Raw genomic sequence first — 24,421 nt, 5'->3', positions numbered from 1 at the left:
AAAAGTAAACTGAATTTCTTCAGGCTTACTTGGGCTTTAATATAGAGCAATAACAACTCCCTTCGAGAGGTCTGGTTTCTGCCCCAAGCATTCACACTTAAAGCTGTTCAGCTACCTGGAGACCAATCACATGGTTGCTGGCAGGCAGAAACCTTTGTCATTGTTCTGTAACTAGTGACTAGTTATCAGTCAAGCTACTTATTGCTGGCATAATCTGTGTGTACTCCCTCGTTTTAGCTCATCTGCAGTAAAGGTACTGGCACTGAGGTAGGAAAACTGACTGACTGCTCTGCAAGTAGTTTCCTTTTGGGCCTTGATCTTCCACAACCGAATTTCCATACAATTTTTTTTTTCTCTGATTTTTGTGGGGCAGAGGGGTAGAATTGTAATTTTGTAATTGTTTCACAGAATGATAGATGCAAAAGGGGCAGTGAGCTTGTCTGGGATATACAAAAAAAGCAAAGCTGCCAATTCCCATCATCAGGGTCATCGGTTTGCAGTGACCAAGTCAGATTCAGAGTTCCAGGGCTTGTATGTTTTAGGAAACTAAGTTTTGGCTGTTTGCTTTGTCTCTCCCTTATTCAACCTGAGCAAGTTTAGCTTTGATTGTAAAACAGAGTCACAAGTGAGCTAGGAAATGGTTTGTAAGAATAGAAGAACTGGCCAAGTTCATGAAAAAAGACTTTGCGCTCACTGCATGGATTCATTTCGGCCAGGATCTGGGAAAATTTATAAGCTGACTTTCATCCCAGTCGAAGATGAATTGAAGTCAGTCCTTGGGTCAAAAGGCCAGTCTGCTAATGCACTGTGCTACAGTTTTGTGTGCCAAAACAAATTCTGTGCCATTTCAAAAATATGCATAAACATTGGATTATTAAGTTCAAAACATAAAAGAAGACACTAAAAGCTAGTTTCTATCCAACTGTCAAAGGTCAACAAACTTCCCTTTTTCAGATCACTTCACAATAAATAAAATTCAGTGTAATCTTGAAACCACAAAACGAGGATAGGGGAAGAGTCTATCTGATATTACTACTTTTCTCCACCCCCTCTCCTATCCACACTCTCTCTCCTGCGATCCTTAATGTTTTACTGTCCATTATTCTGTTCTCCTGCAACCCCACAGAAAAAATAAAGCCTGTAGGCCCAGTGTTCAGCAAATTAATTATGGTAGCATGGGACAGTAACTTGACGTTTACTTCCCAATTCTAACTCTTAAAGCACAGGATGGGAAGAGGGTTGCACAAGAAACAGCTTGCACAGAGAGCAGCTTTTGAGGGTTTAAGAATGAGTTGTATTCCTTCATGGAGTATAATCCATAAATCAAACAAATCCGTGCTAAATAAAAACTACAATCACAAAAGATTTCCATTCTTGTCTCTTGTGTTTTTCACCCCCTATTTAAATTAATTGAGCTGCCTCACAAGACCTGCTCAAACAGCAAACGTCTGCCATTACTTGGTCAACCAAGTGCTTATTGTGAGAAAACATCTGTCTCTTGCAGCTAGTACAACAACAGTAAAGCCAAACCCCCTATGTAGTTCCCAATCAGCTCCAAGAGCTACAGAGTGAAGCCACATGATGGCAACTTGGATTAGGATAGCATCCTTAACGTGATGGGATATGACAAAATCTAGCACGGTGATGTAAAGACTATATCCCCCCTCCTTTGAAAAGCTACCTTTGCTTACCTGGTTTAATAAAGAGGCTGCAAGCCATAGGGAGGGAGTTGCAGAGATTGTAACCTAGGCATCTGAAGGTTCAGCTACCAATAGTGGAGTGATTTTCATATTTAGAGATAAGAGGTTGGAATAGAGCGATCTCAGAAGGTTGTGTGGTTGGGAGGACATTAGAGTGATTTGAAAACAGCTGAATTTTATCAGTAAGCTCTTCCCTTTTTTTTTTAAAGAAAGGAGTGGTTTAAACAGGGCATTTTTCTCTCTTCAAGCCTTCCTAACCAAAGCAGACACCTCTCTCTCTTTATCCAGACAACACTACATCTTGTGAAACTTTTGGCACGGTGGCTCAGTGATTAGCCCTGCTGCTTCACAGCACCAGGGACCCGGGTTCGATTCCAGCCTCTGTCTGGATTTTGCATATTCTCCGTCTGTCTGTCTGTCTGGGTTTCCTCCCACAATCCAAAGATGCACAGGTTAGGTGGATTGGCCATGCTAAATTGCCCATAATGTTTAGGGATGTTTAGGCTATGTGCATTAGTCAGGGGGAAAATGTAAAGTAATAGTGTAGAGGAATGGGTCTGGGTGGGATACTCTTTGGAGGCTCACTGTGGACTTGTTGGGCCAAATGGCCTGTTTCCATACTGTAGGGATTCTATGATTCTTTTTTATGGTTTGAGGCTCTGGCCTTTCAGTGCTGTGACTTGAGCTCAGTCAGTGCTTGGGTGCTTCTAGAAGGATTTAAGTCCGTGTCAACTCGGCCCCAAACAGGATCTATAAAATTCAAGAAGCAATCACAAAGATGGTTGGTGTGGGGAACATGTAGCAGTCTGGGGCTAGGAGCAGTGACTTTGCTTTAGTGCAAATTTATTCATGATTAAGCCTATAGTATCTCCAAAAAAGGATTTTCTAAAGATGGTGCTACTGTGTTTTTGGGAAAAAAATATGTTCAGCTGGTTGTTCCTAAGTGCACACTATAATTACAGGAAAAATAATAGAAGAACAAAATAACTTTCTTTTCTGCCCCCAGAGGGAGCTTTTAACTGTGTGGCTTAACATGTGCCTGATGAACTCTAATAAACAGAAAACGCTGACCAATTTTCTCTACTTAACAAGCAACTATTTATTCATTATAAATCCAAATAATCAACTTTTTAATGCTTTTGTTTCTAACTTAAGGCCCTGCATATGTCCAGACAGACAAAATAAAATACATGGATGTTATGGGTGGAGGGGAAAAGAAAATTAGGGCCACATAGTTCAATAGCATTAGTCTACAGGATTCACAGATGTTGCTTTTGCTTCTTCCAAGATCACAACAAAAAAAACTACTTCAATAACTAGACCTATCAACCAGATTTCTTAATAAACAAAATTGATTCAGTAAGTATTTATTATCAATAAAGGTGTAATAACCCAGCCTTGGGCGACTGTCTGTGTGGAGGTTGTGCATTCTCCTCGTGTCTGCGTGGGTATCCTCCGGGTGCTCCGGTTCCTCCCACAGTCGAAAGATGTGAAGGTCAGGTGAATTGGCCTTGTTAAATTGCCCCATAGTGTAAGGTGCTTTAGTCAGAGGGAAATGGGTCTGGATGGGTTACTCTTCGGAGGGTCGGTGTGGATTTGTTAGGCCGAAGGGCCTGTTTCCACACTGTAGGGAATCTAATCTAAAGAAAAATTGATTAATGTAAATATAAAGGTATAAATGATTACCACTATAAATATCCCCAAAGTGCGCACATTCATCAAGAAAAGCGGAGTTAAAAGATTTCTCTGTCAAGACTAGCTTTTTGAGGGGGGGGGGGGTGGAAACTTTGCCTTCTATGCGAACCTATTCGCCAAAAGGATTAAGTGTGGAATGTTTAGGAGTCTGTTGCTTTGATGTTCTGGCATTTGTGGTCGAGTCACCAATCACGCACAATTGTCTTGAGGTTGTGCAGACCTAGCTTGCACAGGAAATACAACTTTGAGTTCAGTTTCTGTTCAAAGGATCAAAAAGGTTTCACCCTGAAATCCACAAGGTTTTTTTTTTCCCCTTTTTTAGAAATGGGAGAGATAGCTGAGCAGCTTATTCATAGCATGGTTTTTCTCCAACTTTGTTTTGTTTTTTAGCAGGTTTCCCTACAATCGAACGAGATAAAACCAGAACCTCTGCAACTCTTGTCATTGTTCCAAAATCGACCCCAACAAGGGCTTACAGCAAAGCACACAGTTATCACCAGTTATGATTTTTAGGAAGCCTTGCTGTGAGAAGTATTTTGTTTGAAAGTAAGCGATTCTAAACACAAATCATCTTCGTATAAGCACCAGGTAAATATCTACAGTAAAACCGGGTATTTCCATTTAATTTGCTATTGTAATGAATCGGGCAGCCTGGTTGCAAAAACCTTTGCTTGCTCTGTAGAGCACTTTTGTTGTAAAAGTGACTCTATATTCTGGTCAAATTGTATGCGGCAGTGTTGTTTTTATAATTCACCCTGAATTTCAATCTCATTTTGATTATCTTTGAGCTGTTCGATGTACAAGTAGAGTGGATGATAGCATGTCACCTAATTAGCTATTTATATGTATTTTTCCTCATTCAAAATCCCTAATAGATGTGAGCTTTACTCTTGTACTGTTCCTGCAGTTTAGCTCCTGATTATAATGCAGCAACGTTTTAGTATCTGCATTTCCATCCTTTTTTGATGGGTAAAACTCCCTTTAATGTGCTTCTTTCAAATGCTCAGATGTCTGTGGTTTGCCATGTGTGATTGTTCATCTGTTGAATGACCTTCTGCTTGGCCTGAAGAGCACTGTTGCCATGGTGAAAGGGGTTTCAAGAGGTTTACTGTGTTTAAATACATAGGGGTGTGGATGATTTTTGAATTATAAGCCTTTTATCAATCTGGTTCAGTTGGCCCTTTTTTTATTTTTCAATAAAAATATCTTCCTACTTTCAGAATTGATTACATTCCCCCAAATGGCTCAGTCACTGCACTTTCTAGTTAGGCTAAGGAAACTCTGGTATGATCCCCGTCAATGCTGTATTAGTCGATCGCCTCCTTTTGCATGGTATTTGCAGTGCGTCCATTGGCTCTTCAGTGGCAGTTCTCAATTGGAGTTCAGTCTCCTGGCTCCAAGAAATGAGCTTGCTTGAAACTCAAATAAGGCAGTTGTTTCTCTGTGAATTCTGAACAATTTGCCATGATATCCTGGGTTTTGAATCTGTTTATAATTAGACTATTGTCAGTCACTAGTATCTCTCCATAAAATCTTAGCATGTTAAGTAATGATACCAAAATGGAGGAGAGCAAAGATGAGATAGCTAAAGCTTCAATGAGAGGAATTGCATGTGAGTATCTTTCCCAAATATGTGTTGGTGGGAGTCATCTTCAAGTATGGTATAGAGGTGTTACTGACCTTGTAAAATGATCTTTTATCCAACAAAACAGTTGTTTTTTTTTGTTGTTGGACTAATTGGGATGCAATCATCCACTCTTAGTTGGTGCCTTCAGTAAAATACCCTTTTTGTGTGCGTTTTTAGCAATCTGGATCTCTGGTGATGAGCCACTTTTAATGATGCAAGAAATTTGCTGGGGCATCATAGTCTGTGTACAGACAGCAGAATCTCAGCTCTTTATTGCAGTTCGAAAAGATTTACCTTTTTTTTTAATAAATGGAGATTGAAAGGCCTGATAAGTGTACTTTTCTTGAAATGCTTCATGGAAGGAACTGAAAGTTCTCTGTTATTGTACAATATGTGTAGCAAGTTACTCTTGAGCTTCTGATTGCCGACTGGGTTTATAAACATGATTATAGGAGAAAGTGAGGACTGCAGATGCTGGAGATCAGAGTCGAGAGTGTAGTGCTGGAAAAGCACAGCAGGTCAGGCAGCATCTGAGGAGCAGGAAAATCAACTTTTCGGGCCTCATTCCTGATGAAGGGCTTTTGCCTGAAATGTCAATTTTCCTGCTCCTCTTATAAACAAGATGTCCCTTTTCAACTGGAATAAGGTTGTATCCTTGAAGGAGTTTAATATTTCAATGGGTGAGTTAATGAGGTCCCAGTGCAAAAATTACCTAAAATGAAGATAATACAAATTAAAGGTTACTTTTTTTAACCAAGAATTCTTTTTGACAGGATGTTTTGGCTTTTGGTTATAAAATGGCATGTTGTATTTGTATATTTCCTTTTCATTTACTAGTAGGGTGGGAGTGTTGCTGGCCGGGCTAGCATTTATTGCCCTATCCATAGTTGCACTTGAAGGTGGTGGTGAGCTGCCGCCTTGAACTGCTGCAGTCTGTGTGTTGTAGGTAGACTGTCAAACTGGGGAGAGAACTCTAGGATTTTAACCCAGTGACACTGAAGGAATGGTAATATATTTCCAAGTCAGGGTTGTGAGTGACTTGGGGGCAATTTGCAGGTGGTTCCCATGTATCTCCTGTCCTTGTCTTTCAAATGGAACAGGCTGTGGGTTTGAAAGGTCTATCTAAGAATTTTTGCAGTACAGCACTGCTGCTATTGAACACTGTTGGTGGTGGGCTGCCAATTAAGCTTGACACCATCATCCCGGATAAAACAGCCTGCTGAAGTGTTGTTGGAGCTGCATTCATCCAGTGGGGATGTATTCCAAGTGGGGAGTATTCCATCACACTCCTGACATGTGCCTTTGGTGGACAGGCTTTGGTGAATCAGGAACTGAGTTACTTGCTGCAATATTCCCAGCTTCTGACTTGCTCTTGTCGCCACTGTATTTATATGCCAAGTCCAGTTCAGTTCCTGGTCAATAGTGTTTGTGTGGCACATATATTACTTACTTTCATAAAGTCCTAAAGGACAGAAACAGACCCTTCAGTCCAACCAGTGCATGCCGATTGTAATTCCAAACTAAATTAGTCTCACCAAATTCCAAACTAAACTGCCTGCTTCTGGCCCATATCCCTTCAAACCTTTCTTATTCAGGTACTTCTTTAAGTGTCTTTTAAACATTGTAACTATGCCCACATCAACCACCGTTCTCAGGAGGTTCAATACACAAAAGAACCACTGGTTTAAAAAAAAAAATCGCATCATCTTTTTTAAATCTCCTTTTTGTTCAAGTCGCATCTAATGTTCCTATCTATCCTTGATCTTCTGCTCCTAGTGGTGCGTGTACAAGAAAAAGTGAAAATAAGTTTCTTCCCCCCCCCCCCCCCCTTTTGCGTTTGTCTGTTTACAAAACACAAACCACCTCAATGCAGAATTCTTACTCGCTCATACACTTTCTGACTTTGCTGGTCCAATATGAATATTAACATGTTGTCTGTGTCAAACTTCAATACATTTTTTTTTCAAAATACCAATCAGCACAGCTCTGGAAAATGTACCATTGCAAGACTGTGTTTTAAAGTACAGTGTTGTTCTCTGAAATATTAAGTGAGGGGTGCAGAGATTGGGAGAAGCAGGGCCCTAGATTGATTTAATGTTATTTGAATTGTTTTTTCTTCTTAAGAGTAATCCACTTTACTTTTAAAGGTGAAAGTCAGAGAAGGAAAGTTCAAGGTTGTGGTCTATTCTTCCTGCTCAATGGGAAGTCAGGCACAGTTCCAGTGCCAGAATGTATCCTGGAACTGTTTTCAGCAGCAACTCCTGGAAGCCTGGGTTTCTGAGCTGGAGCGGCAGCTGGGGACTCTGTGTACGTGCTGTCTGCTACTTGCAGCTTTGTGGATGCTCTGCAGAGGTGGTCACGCTGCATGGGCAGAAAGGGAATGGGTAATCACCCTGCACAGTAAAAGGACTAGGCAGGCTATGCAAGAGTCTCCTGTGACTACTCCCCTTGTAAAACACACCTACCACATTGGATACTGTTGAGGGGAATGGCCTTTCAGGCGAGTCGCAACAGCCAAATTTGTTGCACCACAGTTGACTCTGCTGAATGGGAAAGCAGGAATGCAAGGAAAAGCTAAAGTAATAAGGGGTTCAATTGCAATAGGAATCGATAGATATTTCTGTGGCCTCAAACCAGATTTCAGGATGGTATGTTGCCTCCTAGGTGCTAGGGTCAAGTTTGTCTCGGGGGCTACAGGACCTTCTGGATGGGAGGGTGAACAGGCAGTGGTCATGTTACACATTGATACCAGCAACGTAGGACCTCCATTCCTTTTTCTTTTAAATCTAAGAGCAGAATATAGGGACTTAGGAAGTGGGGTTTTAAAAAATAGGACCTCCAAAGGTAGTGATCTCACTGGTTGCTACCAGTGCCACATGCTAGTCAGAGTAGAAGTAGCTGGATATATCAGTTCAATCAGTGGCTGGAGAGATGGTGAAGGGGGAGGGTTTCAGTTTCCTCAGATCTTGGGACTGGATCTGGGGGGGAATGGCCCAGTACAGATTGGATAGGATCCACCTGGATAGGACCAGGACTGATGTCCTAGGAAGGAAATGCCAGTGTTTGTTGGGGAGGGTTTAAACTGAAATGGCAGGGGGATTGGAAACTATACAAGGAGATAGAAGAGAAGGAAACAGGACAAAAACAAAAGACTGAATGGGAAATAAGAAAGTGATTAGGCTAAGAATTAAAAGGCAAGGATATCTGGGCCACATGTGGCAAAATGAGAATGGGACTAAATGTTTGAAAAGACCAGACTTTAAGGCCTTGTGTCTTAATGTGCAGAACATTCAATAGACAATAGGTGCAGGAGTAGGCCATTCAGCCCTTCGAGCCTGCACCGCCATCCAATATAATCATGGCTGATCATTCCTAATCAGTATCCTGTTCCTGCCTTATCTCCATAACCCTTGATTCCACTATCTTTGAGAGCTCTATCCAACTCTTTCTTAAATGAATCCAGAGAGTGGGCCTCCACTGCCCTCTGTGGCAGAGCATTCCACACAGCCACCACTCTCTGGGTGAAGAAGTTTCTCCTGAGCTCTGTCCTAAATGGTCTACCCCGTATTTTTAAGCTGTGTCCTCTGGTTCAGCACTCACCCATCAGTGGAAATATGTTTCCTACTGCCAGAGTGTCCAATCCTTTCATAATCTTATGTCTCAATCAGGTCCCCTCTCAGTCTTCTAAACTCAAGGGTATACAAGCCCAGTCGCTTAAGTCTTTCAGTGTAAGGTAATCCTGTCATTCCAGGAATTGACCTCCTGAATCTACGCTGCACTCCCTCAATAGCCAGAATGTCTTTCCTCAAATTTGGAGACCAGAACTGCACACAGTACTCCAGGTGTGGTCTCACCAGGGCCCTGTACAGCTGCAGAAGCACCTCTTTGCTTCTATACTCAATTCCTCTTGTTATGAAGGCCAGTATGCTATTAGCCTTCTTCACTACCTGCTGTACCTGCATGCTTGCCTTCATTGACTGGTGTACAAGAACACCCAGATCTCTCTGTACTGCCCCTTTACATAAATTGATTCCATTGAGGTAGTAGTCTGCCTTCCTGTTCTTGCCACCAAAGTGGATAACCATACATTTATCCACATTAAACTGCATCTGCCCACTCACCTAACTTGTCCAGGTCACCCTGTAATCTCCTAACATCCTCATCACATTTCACCCTGCCACCCAGCTTTGTATCATCGGCAAATTTGCTAATGTTATTGCTGATACCATCTTCTATATCATTAACATATATTGTAAAAAGCTGCGGTCCCAGCACGGATCCCTGCGGTACTTTATTCATAATAAAGTGGATGAATTGATCACTGACATAGATGTGAATGGGTTTAATATAGTTGGGATTATGGAAAAGTGGCTGCAGGGTGACCAGGGATGGGAACTGAATATCCCAGGGGCATTCCATTTTTAGGTTGGACAGATGAAAAAGAAATGAAGGTGGGGTAGCATTGCTGGTTAAAAAGGAATTAACACCAACATGAGAGAATATTAGATCTGGTGAAGTGTAGTCTGAGCTTAAAAACACCAAGGGGCAGAAAATGATAGGGTGTTGGATGTAATGGTAATGTGGGGAAGGCATTAAACAAGACATTTTTAGAAATGCAAACAACAAAAATACAGCTGTAGTTATGGATGATGTTAATCCCCATCGAGATTAGGCAAATCAAATCAGTAACAAAACCTTTTTAGAGGAGGAATTCCTGAAGTGTATGGGATGGTTTTCAGGATCACTAGGTTGCAGAACCAACTAGAGAACAGGCCATTCTGTGTCTTGTGGTCTCTTGAGTCGTAAGCTCAGACCTGAATATTTAACCAACATCGTCATTCTGTTAGCAGTTGCCACTCCTCCATCTTTCCCTTTTTTTTTATTACTGGAGCGTTTTGTCTCTGTTTGAGCTATTTTTGATTTGAGAGAACAAACCGTTTAAGACCTCGCCAAATCTAGTGAAAAAAGGGTTCTCCTGACCTCCGGACTATATGGCTGGCCCTGTAATGCCAATCTCTCCAGTCTGGGGAAATTGCCTTTCCACATCTACCCAGTCTAGCCCTGTTAAGAATTTTATACATGTCAATGAGGTCAGCTATTATGAAGCCAGCAAATATAGGCCCATGCCACATGATTGTACTTTTCTAGGGTAATCAGTTCATTCCAGGGATTGGTCTAATAAGCCTTAGTTGCACAACAAGTGCATCCTTTAGATAGGAGACCAAACCTGTGCATAATTACTCCATGTGGCCTAGCCAAAAGCCAGTACAATTACAGGAAAAAATTCATTTTATTATGGTGCTCTATTCCCCCTTTGCAATAAAGGCGAACCTACAGGCACAGGGCAAGAAATTGGGAAAATGATTGTAAATTAACAGAATGTAATATTTTTGGTTTTATAATGGTCTGTGTGAGAGTGCATTCCTTTAATCCCCTCTCTCATTCCTTCATCACTAATGGGAAGAGAGGCAAAACCTTAGACAACAGCATGTTCAGGAATGAGAGTGAATGTAGGCTTCATTTTGCTAAGATGGGGCACCTAGTGCCTTCTGCCCTTAGAGGACCCCAACATTCTTCTGACCGCAAAGAAACCACCCCTCAATCCCTGTAACCCTGCATCTCCCATGGCTAATTCACCTAACCAACACATCTTTGGATTGTGGGAGGAATCCCACACAGACGTGGAAAATGTGCAAGCTCCATACAGCCAGTCACCTGAGGATGGAATCTAACCCAGGTCCCTGGTGCTGTAAGGCAGCAATGCTAACCACTGAGTAACTGCCGCTCAAATGTCCTGTAAGGTTTCAATGTCTGCACATAGTAGAAGTTTAGTCATCTTTGAATAGATTGTAATAGTGTGAAATACCCTCGAATCTGTTAATGTGCTACCTTCGTGGCTGTTGGTTTTCTTTACTGTCCTGAGCGTAGGTGAGTTGCATATATAGTACAGCATTGTATAACAGGGATCATTGTTGCATAAAAGCTGATATTGTTGTACAGCAACGTTTGGAAACTACCTCCCAGCCCCCACCATTGCACATGGCCTCCTGTCAAGCTGATCCTTGCCCTCCAGCAGCTCAACCCTGTCAATTGAAATTGGAGTTTGTCATTTCAGTCATGTAGTGTTGTGAAACATGTGAACCTGTGCGTTTCTGTGGAAAGCTGTTCCTCTTGTTATGACGCTGCAAATCCTACATTGTTTTGGCTGTTGTATTTCTAAATATTAGCTATGGCACATTTATTCTGTCATCTTTGCAATACCTGAGGAATGATAGCTGTTTGGTGGGTGCTGGCTACCCTCCTATAATACCTAGCTGAAGTAGCTATTCCACAGGATGGGCGCACACATTGCAGTAGAAGTCACTGGACTGTGTTTAAAAACAATGCTGCAACCCACCCTGCTTTGAATGGGCATAGCCTGCTGAACAACCTAAAATACAACTGAAGAGCAGAGGGTCTGTTTTTGATGCACTGGTAGACAATTCAAAAGTGACAGCTGTAAATCGGTCAGTAATGCAATGAATGTCATCTCTGGATTCATATTTAGAAGCATGGGATGCAAAAGCAAAGGCTCCATGTTGGGCTTAGAGGGCCTCGCTGCAGCTGGAGTTTTGGATGTAGCTTGACAACTTGAAGCTTTCATTTCAACAATTGAGATGGTTGAGTGGTGATCTGACTGAGATCTTTTGCGATTAAGGTTACAACCAGGTAACTTTTTTTGATGAAATACAAACAGAAATTGCTGAAAAAGCTCAGCAGGCCTGGCAGCATCTGTGGAGAGAAATCAGAGTTACTGTTTCAGGTCAAGTGACCCTTCTTCAGAACACTAGTCAATGGGATAGTTATAGAAAAATAGTTTCTGTAACATAACCACTGGCTTTCGTCTACAATCTACATTGAATTCATAATGTCTGTAAATTATTGGGGGGAAAAAAAAACTGAATTTCCACTCACCCCTGTTGAGAAATTTTGTTTTGTAGTGTATTCCCAGGTGTGATAGCTATAAAAGGGCACACAGTGAGCAGGAGAGTTGGGATTAGACTAGGTGGCTTGTTGGGGCGGAAAACAAAGTGCTGATAGAATAAATGGCCTGTTTTGTGCTGCAACATTTCAGGATTGTGGAAACTAATTTTTAAGCTTCTGTTGGGGGGAGAAAAGATCTTTTGAGTGAATGTGAAAGGGGTCAATTAAAACTGTGAAGCTCACCCTTTTTAATAAAAACTTGTTTCATAAAATGTACTTATCCCTTATTGTCCTTGAGCTCACCACTAATGTGAACCACTGCAGTCCATATGCTGTAGGTAGACCCACAGCGCTGTTCTGGAGGGAGTTCTGGGATGATTATATTTCCAAGTCAGGATGATGGGTGAGTAGCTTGAAGGGGTACTGACCACGTATCTGCTGCCCTTGTCCTCCTCTGAAGGAAGTGATGATGGGTTTGGAAGGTGCTGTCAAAGGCCCCTTGATGAATTGTCTTAAAAAGTGCTTTCGCCTTCAATTGGACTGTATCCAGTTTTGAAAGAGTGATGGACTAGGTGGTCGTTCCCATTCGTCTCTGGACTGGGACCCAGATCCATACTATACAGAGTTCTTTTGATACACAACCCCATAGATTCTGCATTCCACAAATACAAAATTACTAAAACCAACTCTGCTATTTGTGTTTGAAGATGCTTTTATGTGGAGAGATTTTTGGGATTTGGATTCCAGGGAGCTCGTGTTGAGTTGGCTCCTAGTTTTTGTATGCCCAACTCCCCCATTCATTTGGCAGTTTTGTTAATCTACAGAAACCAGGATCTGGTTCTGCCACAAGGGGAAGGAAAGCTTAAAGGCAGGAGCCCAGCTTGAATACCTGTCTCTGGGAATTCAAATTAAGCTGATGGTGTAGGCACTGTTGTACTGGTTCTACCTTGTTGCAGTAGGTTGTGGGAAAGCTCAGAATTGAGGGCCAAAAGTATGTTGTATTTGTTGGTGATTATCAGGAATTCAAGAGAAAGTTTCTTTCCTAGAAAGTGAGGAGAATGTGTAGCTTGCTACCATTTTAAGCCAAATGGCTTGATTTTGTGCTGTGAATTTTTAGGAGTGTAGCCATTGTTGAGATCACATTCTGCTTTTATTGGTTGGAAATGGTCAGATGTCACATGACACCAGGTTATAGTCCAACAGGTTTATTTGAAATAACAAGCTTTTGGAGTGCTACTCCTTCGTCAGCTAACACTACTTCGCCTAATGAAGGAGCAGCACTCCAAAAGCTTGTGATTTCAAATAAACCTGTTGGACTATAACCTGGTGTCATGTGACATCTGACCTTGTCCAGCCCAGTCCAACACTGGCACCACCTCATTGGTTGGAAGTGGCCATGGATTTGGAATGTGCTGTCTAAGAAACCTTGATGAATTTCTGCAGTGCATCTTGTAGATAGAGGGAGGGGTACCTCATCCACAAACAGTCAAATGGATTCCTTTGTCTTCAATGTGTTGCTTCTTGAGTGTTGTTGGAGCTATACTAACCAGGCAAGCAGGGAGTCATCCATCACATTCCTAACTTTATGCCTTATTGATGGTGGACCAACCTGTGAGGAGTCAGGAAATGACCATTTTCCTAGCCTCTGACCTCTTGTTGTCACTATATTTATACTATATCGAGGGGTGGTGGTTGAATTCTGTCTTCTTAGAGTTGGTCACTGCCCAGCACTTGCATTGTATGGTAGTTACTTCCCACTTGTAAGTAACTTTACCAATTTGAATAAGCTTGGGGTGAAACTGAAATGTTTTGTTTTTTTTTTTAAACAAACCAGGTTCATTGCCAAACCATGTGCCCTGAGCCTTCGAATCCAAGCAAATGGACCACGCAGAGCACAGCCCAATGCTATCCTAGAAAAAGTCTTTACATCAATTACTAAGGTGAGTGCTATGGTCCTGGAGCTTCACTCACCTTTCTTTTGTTTTTACCAGAAAGTGCATGTTTTCTGCAACTGAGGCTGACTGGGTATCCACCCCCAAACCAGTCTTGTATAACAGCCCAACTCCCTGACTGGGTAGAGCAGCATTCTGTACACCTTTTACAAATTATAGCAAAATATTGAGGGTGCTGGAAATTTGAAACAAAGATTGCTGGAAAAGCTCAGCAGGTCTGGTAGCATCTGTGGCGAAAAAACAGTGTTAACTTTTCAAGTCCAATATGACAGTTTAGAACTGAAATGTGTTGGAATTTTTTACGCCAACACTTATTCAACACGCAGTACCTGCTTGTTTTTTTTTAAATAAGAATTTTTCAACACCATTTTGGATCTGAAGAAGTCAAAATGTTAACTCTGCTTCTCTCCCCACAGATATTGTCAGACCTGAGTTTCTCCAGTATTCTCTGTTTGTTTACTCCGAGGCTGGTCAGTGTTAAAAGAAGTTATATTAAATGACAGTGCCTTAGTTGCTGTTTTGTACTGACTTCCCAAATATTTGATGTTTTTTCCATCCTGCTTTCCTCTTTTTAATGATACTAAATCTTTCTATCTACATAAATGAACTAGACACAGAATTTTTAACCCATTGCACTTATACGTCATTGACTCAGGTATTATTCATAACATAGCTACAAGTCCCAACAGAACAAATATCCAAAAGGACACATCTTTTTGATAATAAGTCTTTTTTTTTATTTGAACCTAAATACTCTCTGCTGCTCTTAGAGCAGGGGATTCGCAAAGTTGAAACTTCTCAGTAACACAATCATCCATTTTAATTGAAGTTACTTACAGCAAATAGATTGTGTGACTTTAAAGAGACAAGCTAACTCCACCCTTGGCAGCAGAACAATACATTGTGTGATAGATGGCCTAAAATTCCTGTTTTGCAATATAACATCGCAGGAGATCTGCAAGTATTGCAAATTCTGACCTGTGTAAGTGTCTAACATGAAGCCTTGTTTGGGTTTTATTTTGTCCATGCCTTTTTAAGCCGTGACTATCAATCAATCTTGATCTTCTCTTTTAAGATCTATCCATTGGGCAACAATGTTATATCCTTTCCAAACTTTGAGGCCCCATAAATCTCAAACAAGCCAAGCCTGTCACAACTAAGTATTTCAGAATAGTACTGAAATGATTTAGCTTTGGTGTGCTAGACTGCTCAGGGTTGTGGCCTGTAGCTGGCCCAGCAAAATGTAGTTTGCACTTCAGTATCAGATGACTTTAATAGTCAACAACCAACAGATGGATTTGAAAAACATAGGGTTGTTTTCACTGCTGCAGGCTTTTATTCCTGTGTCTCCTCTCCCCTGTGCAGGAGTGAACCCCTTCTTAGCAGTGTTGTGGTCTAGCTTAGCTGATGTGCCCTGATGACAAATTGAACGTGGCATGTGCTGACCTTGTGCTATATTTTCTGGATGTCTTCAAATACTAGTGGAGTGCTTTATAGAAAGAATTTGCTGAGGGGCTTGGACTGGGATAAATTGCCCCAGTCATAGGGGAGGACTGTATAGAATGGAGAGTTGGAGGTCCATGTGTGTAGATTTGGTTTTCGGGTCTGCTTCTCATTCTGTGCAGCAGATATCCTTTAACCATTTTGTTTAGAATTTCTAATTCTTTTAAAAAGTGAGCAGTCACTTCAGAAAGGCCTGTGACCTTTTTATTCTTCTCTCGCACACTCATATTTGCTCTCGACGAAGGGTCAGACTCTTGAATCCTATAAGAAAATGATCTCCGAAGTGGGGGTTGTGCTGCTGTTGGCTTGCTAGAGATCTGGCCTGGTGATGCCACTCCCCAGGCAGTAGTTGTGTACCTGCAGCACACTGTGCTCCCATATGGTAAAAGTGTTAATACAGTTTCCATTCTATTTAACAGCAGCGTGAAGATATCCATTTGGCTATTGCACCTGTATTAAAAGCATGTTTTTGTGAATTAAATGTGTGGCATTATTAAAATGAAAATTTTAAATTTTCTCTATTACAATAATTCCAACAGCTAGTAGATTGAAATAATTTGTTTATATTCGCACCTTTATGCAGCCTTGTGCTGTCCCAGGTGTGCTTTTACAACTGAGACTATTTTGCTTCCTGGAGGAGCTGACTGGGTGGAAGGTGAGTGATCATTGAAATGCCCCTGAGACTGGTGTTGGGCATTCTGAAGAATCGCCAAATCTCCATCCCACCTCCCCTAAAAGAACTTCCTCATCCCCTCCGTCCCAAATGGTCTATTGAGAGAGTTTGTCCTCTGGCTCTAGACCTGCCACAATGCACCAAAAAAATGCTGGGGGAAGCACTTGTGCTGCACTTACCTTGTCAGGCCCTGTAAGAATTTTGAGATTCAACGGGAGATTCACCTAACCAATGCAGGCCCAGTTTCCTCAATTTCCTCAGTCTCTCCTCCCAAGAGCAATCCTGTCATCCTAGTCTGGTGATCTTTTGTTGCATTCCCTTTTATGGTAAGAATATTCTTCCTTTTGGTAAGACCACCAAAACTGCGCGCACAGAATGTAGCCTCATGAAACCTTGATACAATTCCAGTAATCCTTTACTCTTGTACTCTCATCACCTTGAGAGGCCAGTATACTATTTACCTTCCTAATTCCTCCTTATCATTGCATGTTGGTTATCAGTGATAAACCACAAATTGTTTAAAAATTTTGGAGTTGAGGATCATTGGGAAATGGAGGTCTTTTTTACTTCTGTAGGTACATGAACTAGGATGACGATCATCTGCATTTGCATGTGATCTTGTTGCTGGTCAGTGGTTGGTTGAAATCATTTGTCAGTATATTTAAGTGTGTGGTGATGAACTCCTGTATGCCACAATAGTGATGGCGAGGATCTGAAAAACCTATTATTAGGATTTCTATTTTCATGGGTGGTGCAGAAATTACAAAGCTTGTCATTGCATTTCCATATTTTGCATTCCTTCTCACTAGGTCAAAAATTCTGGTGCTCTCTCCCTAACAGCCCTGTGGGTCTACCTGCACCTCATAAGTTACAGAGGCTCAGAAAGGCAACTCCCCACCATCTCATCAAGGACTGTATAAGCTGTTTCTCTGGTGCTGTCCCATGATGAATTAAAGACAATTAATCCCATGACCTCTGCCTAGGTAGATCGCCCCTGACTATCTGAACAGCTGTATAGCTGTTGTGGTTAAGCTAGCATTGGTCCTATTTGTACACGTTTGGGGTGTTTTGGTTTAATTTAAAAGCTCTAGAACCTTTTTGAAGTGCAGAAACACATCTGCAGATGCTCTAAATGGTCAATTGTGTGGATAAAAGATTTCACTAAGCATTGGCAATCAAGACCAATAAAACCTGATCTTGACTCCTACATAAACAGTTAGCTTATTGACTCTCCACAATAAAAGCACCATTTCATAAATGGGAAAATGTAGTAAAGTAGCTGCTGTAAATCGCTCCTTAGCAGCAATCCTAAATGGGAGAGCTGGCAGAGTGACTCAATCTTGTATTGTGGATTATTCTAGTGGAGTCTGTCAGAAACTCTCTGGATGGTAAATTAGTTTGATCAAGTCATTACAGCTATGTCTTGGGGAGGAGGGGTGGGTGTTGGAGGACAGCAGTAAGGAGGAGGAAAATTTCAATTAACTTTAAAGCTTGGATCTTCAGAAAATGGTGCATTAATAACATTTTGAAATTGTTCCTAAAAGCCCTTTTGTTAATGCATTGAAGTTTTAAAATCCTGTTTTTTTGTTTTTTGTTTTGTTCGTTCATTTGATGTTTTAGCAATATAAAGCTGATCTAAAGCTTACAATCAGGCTTTTGTTTTTGTTTAACTTGTCTTGCTTTGCAATCTTCTGTACAATTAGGAGGAGGCCATATGGCCCCTAATATCAGTGACTGCTCTTTGCCAGAGTAATCCAAAACTAAATATGCAACCCCAATCTCTCCTCGCTGTCTTGCATTTTTCAATAGCAATCCTTTTGTATTTATACAGCGCCTCCTCTGCAAAAAAAATTTTGAGCAGCTTCAGGGGTATATTAAGGCAAATGGATGCTGAGCCAAAGAAAGGATTGGTAGAAGAGACCACAAGCTCAGTCAAAGAAATGAGTTTTAAGTTGGACTTTCAAGAGTGGTAAGGAGGAGACACTCCCTCTTGTGTGAGGCCGATGTGGCTGAAAGCATGGTCACTGTTGTCAGCGTGAAGGGTGTGAAAGATTTAGAAGAAGCCGGAATTTGAGGATAGGTCATTTGGGCTGGAGGACACTTGCACAGATGCGAAAGAGTAAAGCCATGATTAAACTCACAAAAGTTAGTACTTTTAAGTTTTGAGGCTTCGGGGCTGAGCAAGTGGAAAGAAAGAAAGCATCTTTATGTATAGAGCACCTTTCTTCACCTCAGCAAATGAAGTCCTTTTCAACTGTAGTCACTGTGATGTAAGAAGTGCACTTGCACACAGCAAGATTTTACAAGTTGCAATACAGTAATCACTAGAGGCATTTGATGAAGGATGAATATTAGCCAGACCACTGGGAGAGTTTCCCTGTTGTTACAATAGTGCTTTGGGACCTTTTACATCCACCAAAGAGGGTAAACAGAGCCTCCATTTTATCTATTTTCTAAAAGGAGGCCTGCTCAGACTCTGCAGCACATGTGCTCTGAAGGGGAAACCTAGATTTTTGATTTGACTTGGCTCGGTGACAGGGACTTGCACAAAGTTCACCACCTAAGTTTACGTCAGCGTGTTGGAGTGACAGGTGGGTGGGAATTGTTGCAACATCTGGTAAAGATTGGGTAGAGATCTGGATGTCTTCTGACTTTTGAACTCTGGTATATGTCTACACCGGCATCTTTAGGATATCATGTATGGCCTTTTGTGCTGTTTGCAGTATAAGGAGTTTTGACAGCAAAAGACCTTTTTAGAAATGGTGATTGAAGTCTTTATCTGTGAAACTAGGAACATTTTCAAGGGGCCACAATGTAGCACAACTACTTCCTGAAGAGCTTTGAGTATCTGAGATGGTCATCTCCTTAGCTATTGGATTTAGGAAGGTCCCTGGAGCATGCTAAGCATGTTTATCAACTAGAACAGCTGTGGTGCTATTACAATTAACCACAGGAGCCCTGTGTTAAATGGGTTGGGGCAGCTGGGAGGTTTTGTAGTACAAAACCAGAGCACCTGGCCACTCCAAGTAAATGGTAAGTGCCATTTCAGAAGGTACGCCAAATTAGATAAAAAAGCAGTAGGACATAGTGATGAGCTCTGGGGCATATCATTGCCACCAATAATTCAGTCTGGGAACAGTTTATTGACCCAGAGGCCTCTGTGCCACTGCTACCAGATCTAATCAAACTCTGCTAAAATGACTCTCTTGTACCTCCTGGCTGCATTATTAAATGAGTTCTTGCTTATAGCCATAACCATAACTGTAGCCGTACACTGTGATCCATACGGCTATTGAGTAAAGTGCTGGAGCAGACTTTGATCTAATGTGACATATGTAGAGTAGCATCTACATTAACCGTCTCCTTTCTGTCATTTTGTGCTGCCCACTCTGCAACAGCTTCTGTCTATTTTTCCCCTTTGACAACTCCACTCCGTGCACATTCTGAGAAATGCATGATTGCCAATGCTTTGGCATTTGGCCCAAGTGGAATTGGGTGCATTAAAACAGCAACTAGTCCAAGTTGTTCCATTTTTACATTTGGGGGATAGATAGCAGCCATTCTCTTTGTACTGCTAGAATCCTATAACATGCATGATCTACTGTTTACTTGCTTCCACCCCCATAACATTTCTGTTCAAGAAAATTTCCTGTCACCACAGTTTTAATCCCTCTCGCACTTCACTTTTAGTGATGCACTTTTAACTAAGCTCATTTCTCATGCCACCTGTTTGCTGACTTTCAAAAAGTTTGTGTTTGCTCTCCCACGCCTTGGGGAAATGTATCAACTGGTGTGTGCTGGTGAGTTTGTATCAATTTAGGGATGCTACATGTTTGATCTCTTGGGTATTCTTGGCACAGGTCACTAATTTAGTTTGGCACACGATGGGTGCCAGAGAGGGAAAAGAAATGAGTTGGGATTTCTGCTCACTGAGTTTTGTAGGGAGGACTATATCTGGTTCTGTTTTAATGCCCTATCCAATTGATTTAGTTTGCTAATGCTTGCTGTCTTGGTTTAGTTTTGAAGACAAGGCACCTTGGGCATTATATCAGAGCTGCCAATGACTGTGAAGCTGCCTGAGCACAGGCAGTACCATCTGGAGCGTAGGGGTGAACCTTCCCCTTTACCCTTAAACTCACCTGCTACTCCATACAGCAGCCCCCTAACACAAGCCAATGTATTGCACTGAGGAAAAGCTCACCATATGGGTTCACAATATTGATTTTAAAAAATTGTCATCTTTTCCAATACCTCTTTGATACTGTCTATTGATGCATAGCAGCCAAATGTGCTGTCCACTTTAAAATGATTGAACAATGTATGTTTCTAGTTAAACTCCAAAGAAAAGTAATGTCTGATGAAGCTTTACAATAAAATATCAACTGCAATTCATGCATCCCTTTTTTTAATCACCTTGGTTCCCCTCTCACTTCCTTGCTTTAGGAAGGCGGCTAGTCCTGTATGCTAATCTAAGTAAACACAGAGTTCCACTGAACCCTGTAGTCATCCTTTTAGGGAACAATACTGAGTGTCTTCTTTTCTGGTTTTGTTTACACTAGCCTTTTGGATAGAAAGGTCTTGAGTCTGTTGTCTGTATCGTTTAACAATGTTATGTCAAAGACTTTTGTAAAACTGAATATTGGTGCAAGTTAATTCTGATGGATCATGATATGCAGTGAAGTTTTTTTAACCTGTTCAGCGCATCTCTATTTGAGTTTTATGAAGGTCTCTGACTATTAGAGGGGGTAAATTCAGAACAGAAATGCGGAGACATTTCTTCAGCCAGAGAGTAGTGGGCCTGTGGAATTCATTGCCGCAGAGTGCAGTGGAGGCCGGGATGCTAAATGTCTTCAAGGCAGAGATTGATAAATTCTTGATGTAACAAGGAATTAAGGGCTACGGGGAGAATGCGGGTAAGTGGAGTTGAAATGCCCATCAGCCATGATTGAATGGTGGAGTGGACTTGATGGGCTGAATGGCCTTACTTCCACTCCTATGTCTTATGGTCTTATTAAGTTACTTCACCTAGATTTGAGCATTTTATTTTGGGGGTGGGGTAGAGAAAGCAATATTTTTGGCATCCCTTGTCCTTAAATATCCTGAACACTGCATTTTTTTTTAATGTTTCAATTCCGCTTTTATGTCCTCTAGTAAAACAAAATTGCGTCCCACATCACACCATGCCGTACGTTTTTGAACGTTGTCAGTTATCGCTGGAGCGGTGTCTGCAAACCTTAAATTCATGCTAATGTATTCTCTTTCTTTCTTTCTTTTCTCTCTTTCTTTCCTTCCTCTCAGTCTCCTGATGAGAAAAGACTTGAAGGCCTGTCAAAACAGCTTGACTGGGATGTCCGCAAAATTCAGCGTTGGTTTCGACATCGAAGGAATCAAGATAAACCAAGTACCCTCACAAAATTTTGTGAGAGCATGTACGCCTTTTTTTCTCTTTTTTTTTTTCTTCCCCCCCCCCCCCCCTCTCTCTTAACTGTTGTTGAGTCTTCAATTGAATTCCATTAAACTTAGTTAAGGCCTATTGTGCGATATTCCTGCTACTGTAATTGCAGTTTCGGTTCATACGGGTGAGCATTCATGCATTTCTGAAAACAAGTCTTGTAGACAACTGATAATCTTCATGTAAACCCTTTGTTCTGTCCTCCTTTAACTGTGCTAGTTAGTACTTTACCTGGGGGGGGGAAAATAAAAGTCTATGCAATTTGTGCTTCTGATTTCCTTCCCAAACTACTTCTGAAAAGATCTGCATTGTAGGCTTTGCAAAAGAAAGCCACCAATTGAAGGATGAAGATGCAAATGAAATGGTGGTGCCTTTCCTAATATTCTTTCCTTAGAACATCCAGATTATTTCCAAGATTTCTCTAAAAGAATAGTGGATGTTGTTGGCATGTGATGCACATTTATTATTTTGTATGTTTCTTTTTAATGTATAATCTTCCACCACACCTACATCCAGAAATTGGAATGGAGTTGGCCCATAATTGGGGCAACTGGTTTACGGTGACTGAACAAGTGAAATTTTTTTTCTTTTTTGATTAATTGCACAAGGAATCATTTTGTAGGCTTGACCCCAATGGTTGAAATGACCGCGAGTGAGCGAAAATGTAGTCGTCATAAGTGTTTGGCAGTTGTCTTGTCTTGATATTTTAATGCTCCTAATACTGCCAACTCTTGCGTAAGCTTTTCAATCTGCTGGACAGGAAATAATGACACAAGCAGCAGTGACATTGACAGTGCCAAATGCTGGGCAAGAATGGTAGCAGAGCCCAGGCGCCAATGGCTGATGAGTTAGGGCAGTGGCGGCACAGCATGAATGGCCATGACAGCTGAGTTTAGAACAGCAGTGGCAAAAAGCACAAATAGCAAAGGCGGCAGAGCATGAGCGGCAATGGCGGCACAGCATGAATGGCAACAATACTACCATGGGCATTTATAGTTTGCTTATTAGTTTTGGTGAAAATGACCTAATTTCCTCCTGCAAGACCTTTGTATGCCACTAGCACCAAGTTCAGAATCCTGTATGGCCCACTCTATTTTATTTTTGTTTGCACTGTCTTGTTCAGGAGTGGTTTTGCCCATATTTAATAGCAAGAGTTGTTTTTTGGAGCAAATGTATTCTTGCTAATCAATATCAGTATAGCTCTGTCCCTTTAGTTTGATTTGATAAGTTTAACATTTGTCACATGGCACAAGAGGAGGCCTTTCAGCCCACAGTTCCTGTACCAACTTTTTTTGACTTTTGAGAATTATCCAATTAGTCTTGCTTCCCTAGTCAGTCTCTCTCTATAGCCTTGCAAATTCTTCTGAGTCGTCACTGACTTTCTGACTCCTGACTTTCTGAATCTACTAGCACCGCCCTTTCAGGTAGTCTGCTCCAGATAATAACTTGCTATGTTGATGGAAAAGAAACATTTCTTCACAATGCTGCACTTTTGCTAGTTACCTTTTTTAAATCTGTGTCCTCTGGTTACTAACTGCCTGGCTAGTGGCAACAGTTTCTCTTTTAACTTGCTCTGTCAATAGCCTTCTGGGTTTTTAACACCTCCATCAAATCTCTCCTCTCCTTCCTGTTTTCTGCTCCCAAGGGAACTTTTTCTTTAAAAAAAAAGGTGTCCCTACAGAACTGAAATCCTGCATCTCTTCTACTGAAAAGTGTTTGATGTCTGGAAGCAGACTGACTGACAGTTTCTTCTCTGTTCCCACCTCCCGTCCTCCTGTAAAAATGGAGGGTGAATCCAGAGTGTAGCTTGTGCCATTGTATCCTCCCATTTGTCTGGGTGCAGGGAGGAAACAGCAAAAAACTGCGCTAATGGGTGAGTGAGGGAAACCTGTGAGTATTATCAAGTTACTCTTATCAATGTAGTTGCTGATTATAGACCAGAAAAGTGAGGAAGAGAAAGTGCAGCATTCTTTTGGGGAAAGTCTTGGACTGCCATGAGCCTTACAGAGCCACAAACCAAATGTTGTTGTTCCTTTGTGTTCAGCTTTTTCATATTGCTACCTGCAATTGTAGCCCCTGGAAGTGGGATTCTTGAACTTTGATAGTCTGGTATTCTCGCTGCTGTGGAGCTTTATTTTGGAGCCCATTGATTTGATCACAAACTGAACAATAATAATTTTGGAGGTCAAACAGCAGTCTGTATCTGTCTCAAAATGGAAAATCTTAGGATTGTTTTTCCTGATCTGAATCAGAGTTGTGATTGATAGAGTGTAATTACCTGTGTTATCTGTGCTTTGCAGGGAGAATGAAATTAACTAGGGTACCGCTCCTGAATTGCTGTTCAACACCTATTCCTGTGTGTGGCTGTGGTTGCATATAGGCTGCAGTTTGGATTCATGTCCTCTCTCTAGTCACGATAGCCTGCTGGTGCTTGCTGCCTCAACTCATGCAAAGAATGACCAAGACCACTGATTTATTGGATGCACAGAAGTGGGCAGTGTGATTTCCAAAATGTCACTGGAAATCCTGGAGGTTCATGTCAAAAACATTGGGAATTTGCTTACTCAGTCACTGTAAACCAATGGCCCCAATTTGTAATCCATCGAGATTGGATTCCCCCCCCCCCCCAACCACCAAGAGTAGCCAAACCCACAAGGGAATGGATTTGATTTGCTTGTTGCATAAATCAGTGGCCTTGATTTTAGGCCACTTGGGCACCCACTGAGCTGTACTCCAATGGAAAAAGGTAATAGCCCCATGAAAGATGGAAAGAATTGAGTTTGTGGCCCAGTGTTTTCTATGGTAGTCCAAGGCTTTCTGAAAGGAACTTCCCAACTTCCTGTGCTTTCCTTGATC

General features: G+C 41.5%; 1 protein-coding gene across 2 annotated transcripts in view; it reads left to right on the top strand.

The window, feature by feature from the left end:
* cers5 (ceramide synthase 5) overlaps positions 1-24,421 on the top strand; it is a 109,992-nt gene that overhangs the window by 18,648 nt on the left and 66,923 nt on the right. For both annotated transcript variants that reach the window (XM_043682000.2, XM_043681999.2), the window contains exons 2-3: positions 13,820-13,925; positions 21,412-21,542. In XM_043682000.2, the coding sequence (XP_043537935.1) occupies positions 13,820-13,925; positions 21,412-21,542 (237 nt within the window). The remainder of the gene's footprint in view (positions 1-13,819; positions 13,926-21,411; positions 21,543-24,421) is intronic.

The sequence above is a fragment of the Chiloscyllium plagiosum genome, unplaced genomic scaffold, assembly GCF_037043375.1.
Source record: "Chiloscyllium plagiosum isolate Xiang-an unplaced genomic scaffold, Cpla_swu_hap1 HiC_scaffold_53X, whole genome shotgun sequence".
NCBI classification, from domain to species: domain Eukaryota; kingdom Metazoa; phylum Chordata; class Chondrichthyes; order Orectolobiformes; family Hemiscylliidae; genus Chiloscyllium; species Chiloscyllium plagiosum.
This window is presented reverse-complemented; position numbering and strand designations above follow the sequence as displayed.